The sequence below is a fragment of the Siniperca chuatsi genome, linkage group LG10, assembly GCF_020085105.1.
Source record: "Siniperca chuatsi isolate FFG_IHB_CAS linkage group LG10, ASM2008510v1, whole genome shotgun sequence".
Taxonomy (NCBI): Eukaryota; Metazoa; Chordata; class Actinopteri; order Centrarchiformes; family Sinipercidae; genus Siniperca; species Siniperca chuatsi.
Window position 1 is genome coordinate 15,361,763 of NC_058051.1, and position 15,512 is coordinate 15,377,274.

A 15,512-nucleotide genomic window follows, 5' to 3' on the forward strand; every position below is an offset into this window, starting at 1 on the left:
TACTTAAATTCACTGTCTGGATCATAAGCCCCAAGACTGGGAATGGAACAAAAACATTTAACAGAGCTGAACTGCCTCATGCAATCCACTTAGAGGAAACTTCCTGATGAATACAAAAGCAAAGGAGTGCAGGGGTGTGAGTGCACAAGGACGTTTGCTCTTATCTCAGAACTCAGACTCACCGTCCCTGAGTTGATGTATCTCTTTTTCTTTATTTTCTTCTTGGCATTCACCACCTGATATGATGGCAGAATAGAAAAGAAGGATAATGATAACGTAAACTTGCAGCACAATTCTTTTTATCCACCCGTGGGCAAGTAATAAAAACATCTTTGTCCTCCTACTCCATGTCTGTAAGGGTAATGGAGCATAGGGACTGAATCCAATAACTGCAGTAGGTGAGAATGAGATAGCATAGATCATGCCTCGCAGCAAGATACAGATTATTCAGGGGGATTTTTATAAGCACCTACACTGTGCTGTACATTTTACATACACCAAGCTTGGGGATGGTGGAATACATATCTCTGTCCCAACTATTTACTTGTAATAAACAAAATAATAACCACATACAGACTAAATTACATAGTGTGCAAATTCACTGGTGTACAATAACACGTAATGTGGGCAAACAAACAAAAATACACAAAGATAGAGGCAATAAGCAAGGAGAGCTGAGAATGACCGATTACAGTATTCCCTGCTTTAAATTAATGTTACATTTAGAGCTTGCAGCCAAAAACATGTGTGCAACTGTAATTCATCAAGGTCAAATACTGCTACTGCTACTGCTTATTCTATGGGTCTGCACACAAACATAAAGCACAAGCCTGGAGGAAACTGTGCTGTATAATAAACTAAAAAGTATCCCACTCTCTTCCTCTCTCCTCCTCCCTGCGGCCATCACTCAGTCACTGCCAGGTTCACATTACATCACATAGACACCAGCCTCAATTATCTGTTAGCATTAACCTGCTGTCATCTCAACTCACACAGCAAATGTTTGCAGGCCCCATGCATGTCAGGTTGAGTACACAATCTGCAAAGAGTCGAACACTGCGGCCAGTGACCTATTCAAATGCTTTATTTGTCAACAGTGAAAAGGTGGCTTCCTGTAGTTTTTGACCACATCTTGAAACTGATTCAAGGGCAGTGACCTGGCAAAGAGTGCATGAAGAAACTGCTGTGTTTCAAATTAAAATACCGAGGTTTGGTGAAGGGTAATGGATGCACCTTCTCTCTCTCTCTCTCTCTCTCTCTCTCTCTCTTTTCCTTAAGCCAACTCCATGACTAATTCAGAGGCTAATGTAACATGGCAAGTGTTTTAATGAGCTGGGACTGATAGGTGCCTCCCAGCGCCTAACAGTAATACCCAATCTGACCCTCCAAGGACCATCCAAAAAAACCTCCAATCAGCAGCATAGTTCTATTGCATTCCCATTTGTATTCTCACCACAGAAACACCCTTCCTCATCTGGTCTGCTGCAACACTTAACCTCTCAGATGCTTAATGCCGTGTAGGGTGAGGAGAGACAGAGGAGGTTTGTTGTTAATCTCAAATAGCCACAACTCTGGCTCAAACAACCACAACCAAGTCATTAAACTCTGGATAACAAGACCTTGCTGAGCCAAAGGGCGCACTGATTTGCTCTTAAATCGAAGTAGGTTTCACACGCTGGCACCAAGAAATGGAACTTAGGTTTGTTTTTCTGCCCTAGCAGAATAACCTTTGTACCAAAGGTACATCCACACATCATTCGTTAATAGGTTGCTCACGGCTCTGTCCAGCCACACTATGTGCTTGACTTGACTTGAAACACAGTAAGTAATGGGTGTGGAAACACAAAAATCTTATATTGCAGAAACAGGCATCAGACCTTCAGAATTAGATATAAAAGTCAGGTTTACCTTGTGACCTGAATTCTACTTTAAAGTATTTTAAAGAGATCAAAGTGGAACGGGAGGCAAGAAGTACAACATACAACAAGATTTAGAACAACAATTTCTGGATATGTTTAGACACAGTGCTGTGGTCTTTAAACAGAGCTCAAATATTGCTCAAAATTAAATGTGTAACTACAATCGCTGCTTTAAATAAAGGTCCTCTGCTCAGAGGGAAAACAGAGAGGGTGATAACAGTATCCCCCGTCTTTATCTTCACTCACCTCGTATACGTTTAACTGGATCTGACCTCGACACAGTTCTTTGTAGCTGGTGGTGAATTCACCAATGAAATCGTGGCTGGAGAAGAGAGACAAAAACTGCATCACATGCTGTTCATTCAGGTACAGTAGGCACAACCCTGAGAGGGAGAAAACAAATGTAGCTGGAGGAATTACATTATAGCCACTGATACATAGATGTAATTTCTATAGTAATCAGTTAATGGAAAAATTAATAGCAATTAAGGGGAAAAGATTGTGAATGTGGTGAAAATGTAATTTATGGAGGAGTAGAAATTCATAGACAGGGGCAAGACATGGGGAAAATTTAATAAATGACATTCCATTACCTCCCATCTCTGTCCCAGTCATACACCTCCACTTTGATTGTCCTGTAAAACACATCAAAAGAGAGGAAAAAGTGTTTGTATGTGTGAGCATATTTATGTAACATATGAGCAACTACTTAAATATCCTTGAGGGGAAACTTCACAGAGAGCATTTCTGAAATGACGCAGCAAAAACAAGCTATTAAAGCTCATTAATTGTTAGTGAAGGCTAAATTAAATCAATCAAAGAGCCTGCTCTGTGTTTTGCATGCAAAAGATGCAAACATCTTCCTGAGGATCTAATAAGGGTGGCAAAAAGTAGTTACCTCTTTGAAGCTAGACTGTGCTGCACACTGAGACTGGTCAGTCTTTAAAATACATTAGCTAAGGACAAATGATTTAACCGAGACTGAGACCGATACAAATCCACAAAGCTTATTTGGTTTCTGTCAGTCTTGCATCTCAAAAAGCAAAAGAAGTCTATTTAGAGAGGGTTGGTAAACTGCCATCAAGGATTTTAATGAATTGTTTACAAGTGAGTTTGTGTTTCTCACAGATGAGAGAACAGGTTGATAGAGTTGCCAAAAGTTTGGGTAAAGCATTTCCCTGCACATGCCAAAGATAGAAAACTAACCTCTTGGGAGGGAGCATATTTTGCAAGTTCCTGAAATAAGTTGGAAGGCGAGAAACCAAATAAGTAAGCCTGAGAGAATTCTCTGAGAATGAGGAAAGTGCTTCCTCTCTTCTTGATCTGATAGAAGTATCAGTGGCTTACTCCCCACCCTGTTATCAGCTGTTGTCAATCATGTGTCAGTGGGTCCAGGAGGAAGCAAGGTGATGGAGGTCTGCCTTTTATCCTGACCTGAACTCATTCTGCCTGTATCTAACGTATTTCCCCTTCTAACAAACATGTGCGATCCATGTACTGCAGAGAGCGATAAGGCAAGTATTGTGCTGTGCATCTGTGCTAAAAACAGTTGCTTTCTCACTCTAAATATTGAAACAACATTTAACACAGCCAGATATTTGGATTTCAAAGTCAAAATAAGAGAACAATTAAATCTTCCTGGACAAAAAAAACGAATGTGTTTTGACACTCAGGGCCACAGTCAACATCCATTTTCTCTAATGTCATTTTCTTGCAACATATAATCGGGTCATGAGCAGCATTACGACACAATCAAATCCAGAAGACGATACAGAAAATTTGTTCCTGGATCGATTTTATTTCTGTTCCTGCACACACTGCACGTTTGAGTGGAAATGGAAGAGATTTCACTTTCTGATCGCTATTAAAACCAGATGATTACAAGAGATTTGACAGATTCACGAGGCCGAAAGACATGAGTAAGGAGAGGGAGTAAAGACGATCATTCGTATATTATCCGAATCGAAGGTCTATAGGATAGAGGGTGTAGCGATATATGGCTTAAAAGTCGTTAAAATTATTATAGCGAATTACCTTAATTTTGGTAAGAAAAAGGGGCAGATTTACTCTCAGTTCCGGCTATCAGAAGAAATCAGTGTTCACATTAAACAACAATTTAATTCACATTACATTCACCTCGGGGCACCAAAAGTGAAAATTGATAGCCAATTAATGAATTTAGTCTCTATCTGATGGTTGCTACAGAGTTCTTGACTCGTGTACAGTGACCGTATATTTCATACATACATACTCATAACCAGGTTCTTTATAAATGAAAGGTTTTAAACTACTAACTACACAGACAATAATTACAAAACAACAAATGAATGAACAATTGCAACCATGAATAAATGTGAACAAACACAATGACTCTAGCGATGAATGATTAATAGATGCATGAATGAGATTTTGAATACAGCCCAAACAATTAATGATTGAACGAAAACCAGTGTGTACCAGGTAAAGCAGTAGATGATGGTAAGGTCATTGAAAAGGGTGGTGTCAGGTTGTGCCATGCATGGTCAGGGAAAGCAAGTTGTAATTTATTAAGATGGCTTAGGTTGTTGGAGTTGGCCCTCAACCTTTGTTGTTCATGCTCTGTGAGCTTTTGCAGGCCTGTCATGAATTGAGAAAATGTCATTCAACTTTCCATTAGCGACCTCCCAAGTCCTGCAAAGGTCATGTGACAGCAGAGGTTCCTGGGAGAAGTTTATCAATTCTCTGAAAATATTTAAAATTCATCATCATCACCATCTTTATCACGCTACAAGGGTGTTATATGCTGTACAGATTGTAAAGCCCTTTCAGGCAAATTTGAGGGCTATATGAATTAAATTGACTTGACTTGAAAACATTTAAAAGAACACAAGGAAAAGCACAGTGGCTCAATCTATGAAATCTGCATTATTTATAAAGTAGAAAAGGCTTTGCATTCGATAAATGTCTGAGCCAAAGAAATTCAAAGCTTCAGAATCATTGCACACATACTGTGGGTCAAAACCAGTCTAACCGGAATTATTACAAAGCCATTATATTTTAAAGGTTTGATTTGCTGAGAAGTAGTGAATTGAAAAGAATTAAAATTACTGTGGCTCTGCTGTGTGAATCTTAGAAATAGAGCATGTCAAAAAACACAGCACAGCAAACTGTAGATATTTCACACGAAACGTCATGGAGACCCTAAATTGCCGTAGATTTCTCTTGTCATAAAAATCCTCAAAGGGAATCAGGTCGTCTTTGATGCTTCCACTCTATCTGTCTGACCCAATTAGCTTCTCCGGGCAGGTGAGCAGAGATGGGATTGAAGTGAAGAACCTCTGTTGATACCCAGCGTGGTGGAGAGGGAGAAGTTTGACATGTTCTTGGACGACTTCTACACACTCTCCTGGCTGTCTGGGTCTACACACTTTCATGCTTATGCACGCATACACACACACACACACACACACCCATAGCAGGGCTGCTCTGTTGTTCCAGCCACCTGTCAACATCTATAGAATGACGAGTACAGCCACTCTTCCTCCACCTCTCACTTTCTTTCTCTCTTGTCTTATTTTTTTATTTTCCTGCCAAAACTCTTCCTGCTCCTCAGGTCTCCCACGAGGCCCTTTGCACTGAGGATAAGATAGGAGATGCCAATGGAGCAGCCAATCAGAAACTTAAAATGCTCTGAAATGCTTTTGCCAGTTGTGGGCAAATCAATGAACAGCCAAGCGAGGTAGCATGTAGTTAGAGATAAGGCCTGCAATAATTCCCTATTTCAGCAGTAGATAAAAATAATGGTGGAAAATCAATGGTGTCTAAATTTGACGCACCCAACCCATTGTCTCTGCATGGCTTTGATTTCCACTGGAAAATCACACTCCATCTTAGTATCTGTGTGAGTGTGAGTGTGCAGAACACTTTATTGTGCATCATCATTTATCCTACCTGTCATAGTCTCCATTGCAGAGCGCTCTGACAGGGATGGAGAAGGGCTGCCACACGGGATTCAGCGTGTTCTTCACCACTTCAGTCTTGTGGCAGATGGTGAACCTGGAGAGGCAGGTCGACAGGGATTTAAAATTCCTAAAAGACACACCTCTAAAAAAAAAATCTTCCCACTATGCTTTGCTTCGAGAGCACGTCTGCATGAATTTATCTTTATGCCACTGAGATCAAGGGATCTCAATCTAATTCTCTTGACCTTGGTTCGCTTTCTCTTTGATGTCCACGCCCTCCTATATGTCATTGATAAGCTACAATGAAAAACCCACTGAGAAGCAGAAGACAAAGAAGACAAACTCACGTGCCATCCTCGTTGCTTCTGTAGAAGACCATGAAGGGGTCTGATTTTCCAAAGAAGTCCTTTTTATCCAGTTTGTTGGCACAGAATTGCATGGTGGCATAATCCTACAGACAGAGGAAAAAACAGAGTCAGAGAAATTAAAAGACAAAAAAAGTAAAGGACATTGTAAATCCATGCTCCTGCCTCTGTTTGCCTCTTGTTGTTTGTTTATACATGCTGTGTGCCAAGATATAAAAGCACTGAAGCACCAAATAAAAGCAAAGTGCTGACTGAATCCTAATAAGAGCAGTGCGAAACCAGCCAGTGGGCTCTAGTTTCCAAAACCTCTAAATGCATTCATTACCATTTCTTTATTATGCAACTCCTGCATAACAGTGGATGGGATAAGGAATATCAAATTGAAAATACCTTGTTGTGCTGAATATAATCATAGTAACAATATGAGAGACCATGCAGAGGCACAGAAATGGATTCTAAAACCCTGCACATGGAGGAGGGGGGGCTGTGTACAAAAAGGATGTGGAGGGTGTGAGTGCAGCTAATGATACATTAGAAAGGCTGGTATTACCATAATTATACTCATTTAGGCAGCATTTCAATGTGAGCTACCATTACAAGGACAATGAACATGCCCCTTAATGCTCTTGGTTCCAGATTGTCTCCCTGTGGTCAAGGTATTAGTCTGCACTGTATAATAATGAGGCTGCATAAGAGGCACAGACCGGACAGGTTAATGTCCACATCAGAAGAAACTCTGTTCTCCAAAGAAAAGTGTTCTCCAGAACTGACAGCCTTTATCTCAATACATACACATGCAAGTCAAGCATCTAATCATCATATCTTAAAGCGTGAGAAGACATTCAGATCCTTCAACTATCAAAAAGAGCTGTTTTCACCCTGCTGGTTTCCAGAGCTTTTAGGTTTCAAAGTGCAGCTATTAGATCTGAATCAGCATGGTGCTGGGCAGGGCCTCTATCGATTGCTTTGACCCACATCAGTGTGGTGCGCTCTGCCTCTGACCAGTCTCTCACTAACCCCCTGTCACATCACTTTATGCCTTGGACACAGACACGACACAGACCAGCCTCTACCTCTGAGGCAACCGTTGAGAGAAAGATGGATGCCACTACGTAGATACATAACTCTCAGAGAATTATCCTTAAAATAAGGAAAAATGATTGTCGCTGTTGTTTCCAATCATAGTTCATGTTTCCAATCAACGTTGTGGAACTGTTGAGAAAGAAGCAAAGTAAAGAGCTGATTAAAACAGCCAGTGGTGGCTAAATGAAGCAGGGTTCTTGTATATCCTACTGTCATTTTCAGTTATTATCTGTTTCTACCAATTCTACAATATAGGTAGAGACTAGAGAGAGCATGTTAATGAAGATTGTCTTTTTCCAATTTGTGTAGTTGGATACGGATCAGCCAAGTTATAGAGACATCCAGTGTGTCAAGCTCTCCCTTGATGGCTTTTCACAAGAACATCTAATTTGCAAAGTTCCCATTGTGGCTCTTTTTGTGGGTTTAAAAAAACAACGCATGTTAGAGGAGTTTGCTTAGGTCAGTTATCCAAGCCCTTAAAAATAGAGGCATCCTATAACTGTCCTGCTTGGACCTGACACAGCCTCTACAATTACACTATCATGGCAACACAGTGACTTAAGCCTTCATTAGGCACAGATAACACATACCCACTTTGGTGCCTAGCAGTGTTCTCTCATTAAGTGGGGAAAAAAGGCAGAACATTCATTTCAGCCACTGAGGTTTAAGAGCAGCAGGGGAATACTGAGAGCAGTCTGCATCCTTTCCACTTCTCTGCTCTACCAAGATATCGCTGCATGGGGTAAGTGGCAGAGCAATGCACACTGTCACTTTCAGAAAGTGGGACTAGTCGTTCAAGGATTACGAAACAAAGCAGACAATACTTCAATTCAGGTTACCTAAGCTTATGACTATGTAATGTCTATGTCTGTGTAGTGAATCACCAAATGAATCATGAGTCAGAGGATTTTATAAATCAGAAATTTACACAATTCCTTTGTATGCTTCATGCATCACTCCATTCTTTTGCGTGTTTGTCTATTGTGACTGTAAGCCTCAGGTGAAGGATTTTTCTGAATGTGAGGAACAGTTTTACATATGCACAATCTGAGCAAATAAAAATAAAAAAACTCTATGGTTTACTGCTGTCATATATAAAGTGTGATTTAAATCTGCCAGAGCTGCAGCTGGACTCTGAGGAGGATCTGAGAGAAAGCCAGCCACTGCTCGGCATGTCGAATGTGCCAGAGATAACGACAGCCAAGAGGAAGCCTTTGATCCATGCAGAGGCTGTTGCTCTGTCTAATGATACCTGGCAAATCCTCCACGAAGGTGAGAGCCAACCTGCCTCTTGGTTAACAGTCCCTGCAGAACTTCCTCAGTCGATTCCCACTCTGCTGGTTTCAGTTTCCCCAAACAAGAGTTGCAGTGTTTACCTCAGGCGAAGCAGCAATTCTGCTTTATTTATTGGTCACAGGTGGATTATAGAATAAACACCATCCAGATGGATGGCAGCAATTCCAAACTGCTATAATTCACAGGTGTGGGACTTGTACTGACAGCAGGGTCTTCAGACTTTTCAACTATAATATGCCTTTTCTCTCAGTTTCCTGAGGTGCTCCTGAGGTATTTCCATTCATTGTCAAATTCTGTGTCAACAGGGCAGGTCTGAAGTGACATGTCAAGCCTGTGTCTCTCTAATTGAGTCTGGGAGAAAGAAAATGGTCATTTGTACTAGTAATGATCATTTGCATTTATATTACAAAACCTTCTTGAAGTGGTGCTTTGCAGTGATTATGCTTACTCCTATCATCGCAGATCCAATGCACCTGATGACTCACAGCAGCCCTTCAATGACTGTGAGCACTGACACTTCAAACCAGCAATGACCAAATCAGTATTGGTTATCATGGCAGTTTTATTATCAGCATGGCTTATATGCCTCACTCTAAGAATGTTTATTTATAAATGAATGATGCTATTTGTATAAATTCAGAAAATCCTCAAAGTCAAGCACAACTACTGTTAAAGCAGGTTCTTCTTACTCAACATGTATGGAAGTTACAAAGCTTTGACTAATTAGATACATGCATTAGGATAGTTACAACCAGTGGCTTGCTTTATAGCCTCCAAGGGAGGCCAGTTGTTCTGGCCAATAAGTCTTGCTTCTTTCTCCTGCTCCAATGGCAGCAGTGTAATGTGATTATTTACTATCTTCATTTAGCAGTGCGGAGAGAAAGCCAATGGGCATTAGTGGACACAGGTTATTAATGCAGACTCGTGGATTAACACACAACCCACAGGAAGAAATGCCTGTTTTAGTGATTGGAATGAAGGCGGGCTCATTAAATAGCCATTCAAACGCGTAGCATATTCACTGTGTACACAATTTCCAAATGACAAACGCAATTGCATAGTGACATGGCGTATCCTGCTGGTTTAATGGAGATAGTTATGATATCATATATCTTACTGAAGTCAAGGCTATTAAACAGCCACTTCACTTCAGCAGGCTTGTGAACATTGCTAAACATACATTATGTGACTTAAACAGCATGCACCATTTTCCCACAGTGTGTCACATACAACATCACAGTGACATGCCATAATCTACTGTATCAGCTACAGTAAATATGTTCAATTAAACTCTAATGCACCGTTGTTAAAGGGCCGTTTCAAATTAGAGCAGTGAACATTTCAAAAACATTTATTATGAAACCTACAGTGTAAGTAATAAAAAAAATATACTGGTTAAAACTTTTTAGACTTACTCTGCAGTTTCCCAGCTCCTCAGCAGACAAGATAATGGTCCCACATTTCTTCCCAGGTATGCCACTGTGAAAACAAATAGATATTCACTCTTACAACAAAAATTGTTCACAGCACAACCTTAAAGATCTATTCGATCATTTCAAAGGTGTGTGGCTTAGATGGCATTGAAAAGCACTGTGTTGCATTTTTCAAAACCCACAAGCTATGCAATGTAGTCACTAAACTGCACACACCTGTGATTTCAATTTCTCAGTGGTTGATGGAGATGAAAATTGTATTGAGTTATTTTAGCAGCAGCTTTAACCATATATAACCATATATTTTGAAAGAGGGCTAAAGTACACCTGAGAAGCAGGCCTTCACTTTTACACCACAGTTTTCTCACCTCCTGTATGCCATTTCCACCAGATACTTAAATAATAATAATTGGAAAGATTAACGTTCATAAGGCTTTTTCTGCTATCACACTTTTCATTTGAGGCTGATAATACAGGTGTATTTTTACATAAAATTACAGCTTTAATCCAATAATGCATTACAGAATGGCTAAATGGCATAAAGTGACAGATTGACAGCTTTAATGAGCACATTATTTTAGTTCACCACTGTAACTGAATTAAAAACAAGTTATAAATACTGGCTCTTGAGTTTTTTGGTACAATGTGGAATAAAACTGCTGAGACACAAAGCTCCTCTGATCCCTGTTTGCCGGCACCAAACTGAGACTTTAAAACTCTGTGGAATCTGCAGTTGTTTACCGCTGATTCCCGCTCCAGCAGATGATCAAGACATATCGTAGCACACGAGAGGTTCCCTGCGTGTCTGTGTTTATATGCATCACCTCTTCAGTAGCTTGCCAATCCAAAGGCGCTAACAAAAATAGAGACACCATTGCTCCAGAGTTTGTCCTAAATGTTATTTGGCTGTATTTTGTGAAGCGGAACAAAATGAGATTTTTTTGATATTCAGTCTCACCAACTCTGCATCCACTGAAGCTGTGAGAAGAAGGCAAAGAGCCCATTCCACCTGACCCAGAGCAAGACAGCATATCTACTTTCCAATCATGAAGCAGCACTCCAGCTGCTGACACTCCTGTCATCTTTCTGGATAAAAAAGGAAATTACACAGGAGTCCTGCTGTGGCCTCAGCAGGAGACCAATCTTTAGAAGGTCAGACTTGCTGCAGATCCTCATCAAGCTGTGACAGTTGATGTGAGTGGTAGTTAAACTGGATTCCATACTGCTAAATGGTAGGCAGTCTTTGACTACAGCAGCAGAAGCTTGCATTATTTACAAAGATAATCTAAAGCACAAACCTGCAGTGGCTGAAGATACAGCACTGGATATGCCAGGGGACCTATTAAGAGATAGAGCGTGGTTTCCTCTTTCTTATCTACCTGTACAAGATGTTTCCATTAACCTTTACTGGCCTCTCTCAGGTTTCCCAGGCCCAGCATCCAACTGCAAGTGCTGTGCAAGAGAACAATCATAGTCTCAGCCTTTAATGAGGAAAAATGTAAAATTAAACCATCACAATCTGAGAAGGCAGGCACACTTCACTCTCAGGGTCTATCCTCAAGCTCCATGGAGACCAATCTCAGGTGAATTAACTGTCCTTGAATTATTTATGTTTCACTCCAAGTCGCTACCGTGCAGTTTGATGACCCCTCAAAGCGCCAGTAAACCCCTCACCAATGAGGCCAGTAATTCCTGCACACTCCATGGGTCAAATTATCTCCCTCAGGTCAGACGATAATGACCAATACTCCTTTCAAACTGGGAAATGAGACCCAGTGATTGGTAAAATATCAGCTCCAGACACGTTAAGATGCACCACCCTGCTCTAATCTTTGCTACTGAGACAAGAGCAGGTACCAAAAGGGCAATGGTCTTTTAAATTAAACATGCATTATTGAGTGCGGCATTTTCTCTGACAATGACTAGTTAACTTAAAGAGCAAGCAAGCACTGAATGGATAAATACAGTTCCTGTCGTTTATCTGTGGCACATGAGTTCCTTTTTATTGCCCAGACTGACAATTTTTCTGCTAGTTCTAACAGCTTCTGTACTGAAATGTGACTGCTGGTGATATGAAGTGTCCTGCATCAAGAAGCCTCAGCACTCATTCGCTGAGAGTTCCTCAGCGAGAAAACGCTTTGATGATGAAATTATGTGAAATGTGCTGCTGTGGTCCTCCTTGCTGTACTATCTGCTGTGAACAAGGCCTACAGCCTGACTGCTGTGAGGAATGGATGGGCTTTAATCAGTTGGTCATGTAAATGTGTTTCATATTTGTCTCCACATAAACATTTGAATATTCAAATCCAGTCAAACACCATAAGGGTATTTTGTGATGTTTAACAGTCAGGCAATCCCCAGCTAACCAACTCGTGTCAACGAAACGACGTGACAGCATCAGTGTTTCAGGTTACATCATCAAGCACATACATATCCACATACAGTATAATGCAGAATATGTTTTTAGTCTGTATTTTGCTTTAATTTTGTCACGTAGGGCCCTGTATTATGTATGGCATCTTGTGGTCTGGAGGTGGTTAGGTCATTACAGCATTACAAATAATTTGCTGTTATGATGTCCCTTTGTAATGTTGTTATTGGGTAGTGTGAATGTTGCAGCAATGAAGACTGTGAAGACTTAAACACACAGATAGTAATCAAATTACATTACAATTATACCATACATTGTTTCAATTATAATATTTATAATTATAATATTTCAACATAACATTGATAATCAAGGGCATTATTAATTATAAGTTGGTGAAAGTTTAATTGCTTAATATTAGGTTAACATCAACAGATGTTGGTATTTAACTGCAACTGCCTCATGCAAGCAGTCCCTGCCATTAACTGCTACTTCACAAATGTATTCTTTATTTTCCTTTTGGTTCTTTATAGTGTTTGAAAAAACCTAATGTTGATCAATTAGGATTTATTTTGAACTCTGTTTCTTTGATAATTCGACTGGGTTGACAGTTGTACATATTAGCTTGAGTAGTACCTGCCTGAGGGCATTTTCATTAAATTCTCTATGGATATTCATATTCCAATGATGAAAAGGTGTGTTTCAATAATCATTTGCCATGCTCTCCTTCACTTCCCCTCTGCACTTGATATCACGTATCACCACCTAACGAGCGAGGGGACAGGGTCAGAGGGGAGCGCAAGATTTAAAATGCGCCGCTCTTGCCCTCATCTGCAGACAAATTCCACAGATACTTTTCAATGATGAATCAGGAAAGAGCCGTTTGCTTAACTGTCTGTGCAATGCAGTTACTTCGCCTCATGCACCAATTAATGTCAATGAGGACACAGCATTTTCAGCAAATGATTACAATATGTGATCAGGTACATTTAGTAATGATAAAAGTGAATTGTATTATAATCACACTTTTCTGTGTTTAAAAGACAGAAACAAAAACAGAACGTTAATATCAACTGATATTTGTGAGATATTCATGTGCCTTGGAGCTTCGTGTTGCCCATCCAAAAGTAAAATAGAACATTTTAATTTCAAACATTACCTATATGATTGGTTAGAATAGTCACAATTGAATATTTTATTATTTATATATTTTAAATATTTTATAACTTATACATCTAAGCAACTTACAGTTATGAGGAACAATATTAAAGAATAAATAACATCTTAATTTAGTGAGTGAAGCGCAGACAGTTGAACAGAGTTTTGATGAGGGTCTTGTTCAAAGAACACTGATGACAGCCTCCATCCATGGCTTCTGTGCTTTCAGTGAATGATTGATATGATATAATAAAGGCATTAAAGGCTTCCAGCATCTCAGCAATGCAGGTGAGTAGTGACTGCAGAAGCCTCATGCTAAGGATACTTAACACCACATTCAGAATTCTCCATAATTCATACAGTCACTTACAGGCTTCCCTTGGCACTCAACAGACACCGTGCCATATGGTCCTGACCAATCCAATGCCAGTCCATGATGTGTATTGGTGTTGCCTGAAAACCCCAGGGGGCCTCATATTTACAGTCAGATTAGCATCATGTCAGTGAGGCTACCTCCTCTGCTGTTCTTCCTTGTCAACAGAAACCCAGAGGATCAAACAAAACTTCATGAAGAAAAACAAACAAGTAGAGACAGAGATGAAACCTTGTAGCAGAGGGGCTTCCTTTACCCAGAAAGAAATGGAAGGAAGAAGAGATGTCATGCTCTTAGCTCACACTGACACAGAGAGTTAGCCACAGCTGTCTTGACAGATCCCCTGTTTGATCAACTGAATGGAAAGAGATCAAGCAGCATATTTCAGAATCACTACAATTACTTGGCCAAAGTTTCTGATACTGCAGTTCAGCAGAATACAGATGAGAATACTGGGTCTCTCTCTTTTCCAAGGAGAACGCATTCAACTCATTTACCCCTCCAAAAAACAAGCATCAAAGATCATTGTGCATGACATATTATATTATGGATATTCAGGCTCGATGTATGGCCTCTATAATTTCCCATCTAGAGGCAGTTGCTGTCGTGAAATGGTGATTCACAATGCCTGTATTCGCCATTACCTATCAGTGCGGAGGTGGGGTGGAGGGAGGTTGGTGAGATTAAAGTCCGAAGAGGGAGAAGGAAGCAATTGTTGATGCTGTTCACATTAGGTCATTAGGATGAGGAATGGTCTTGATATTTAAAAATGCTGCAACGTGTCACGCATATGAGAGTGGGGGAGGGTTATCTGCTCAACAATATGAATGAGAGCCCAAGAAGAAGATTTTTTTCACACTGCAGCTGTTGCAGGGTGGGTCTACATATTTTCCTAAGAGACATGACTGCAGTGTTATCATACAAAGAAGAATGTTACTTTGCAATTTCACACCTAGGGATAAGTAAATTAAAACATTATCTGGGAAGGTGGAGTGCAATAAGACAAGAAATAGGATCATTTTCACTGCACGAAAGAATGATTTCAGTGAGCTTGCCCAGGTTAGTGAATCCAATGATTCTCTCTGGTTGACTAGGGGATATGGGAAAATGAACAAATCTAACTAGTTTGAGTTGAGTCAAAGACCAACAGAGATGGAGCGTTGACAGATAATCTGGCTTTGTGCCACTGTAAACGTTTGGGGCAGTGGGCATATCATAGTTGAACAGAGTTAGACAAGGTTTCCAAAACTCTATGTGGGTTCAAATGGGATTATACCCCTAATCCCCTTGATCTTCATACACCGATAAGCACCCATAAGCCCTCACCTTACCAGGATTAAAAAATAAAATAAATAAGAGGATGAAAAGTGCACTGGCTAATTCAAAAGGACACCAGAATACCTAAGAGTAGTTCTCAGAGAGAGAAAAGAGAGCTGCTTCCTACTGGTGTTTCGAGAGGAGCTGGTGTTTGTGTTTAATGCAGGTAGCTACAGGCAACCTGTGCTAAGCTCTTTGAAGCTTTGTTAGAATGAGCACAAAGCAAGTAAATAGGCCAAAAAAAATGTGGTGCAGAAAA

At 40.2% G+C, this 15,512-nt stretch overlaps 1 protein-coding gene across 3 annotated transcripts in view; it reads right to left on the reverse strand.

Annotated features, from left to right (window-relative positions):
• The window catches only part of cpne5a (copine Va), an 83,273-nt gene that overhangs the window by 28,416 nt on the left and 39,345 nt on the right, over positions 1-15,512 (reverse strand). For all 3 annotated transcript variants that reach the window (XM_044212311.1, XM_044212310.1, XM_044212309.1), the window contains 6 exons: positions 10,020-10,083; positions 6,208-6,311; positions 5,850-5,954; positions 2,513-2,554; positions 2,166-2,241; positions 183-236 (listed from right to left, as the gene is read on the reverse strand). In XM_044212311.1, coding sequence (XP_044068246.1) covers positions 183-236; positions 2,166-2,241; positions 2,513-2,554; positions 5,850-5,954; positions 6,208-6,311; positions 10,020-10,083 — 445 coding nt within the window. The remainder of the gene's footprint in view (positions 1-182; positions 237-2,165; positions 2,242-2,512; positions 2,555-5,849; positions 5,955-6,207; positions 6,312-10,019; positions 10,084-15,512) is intronic.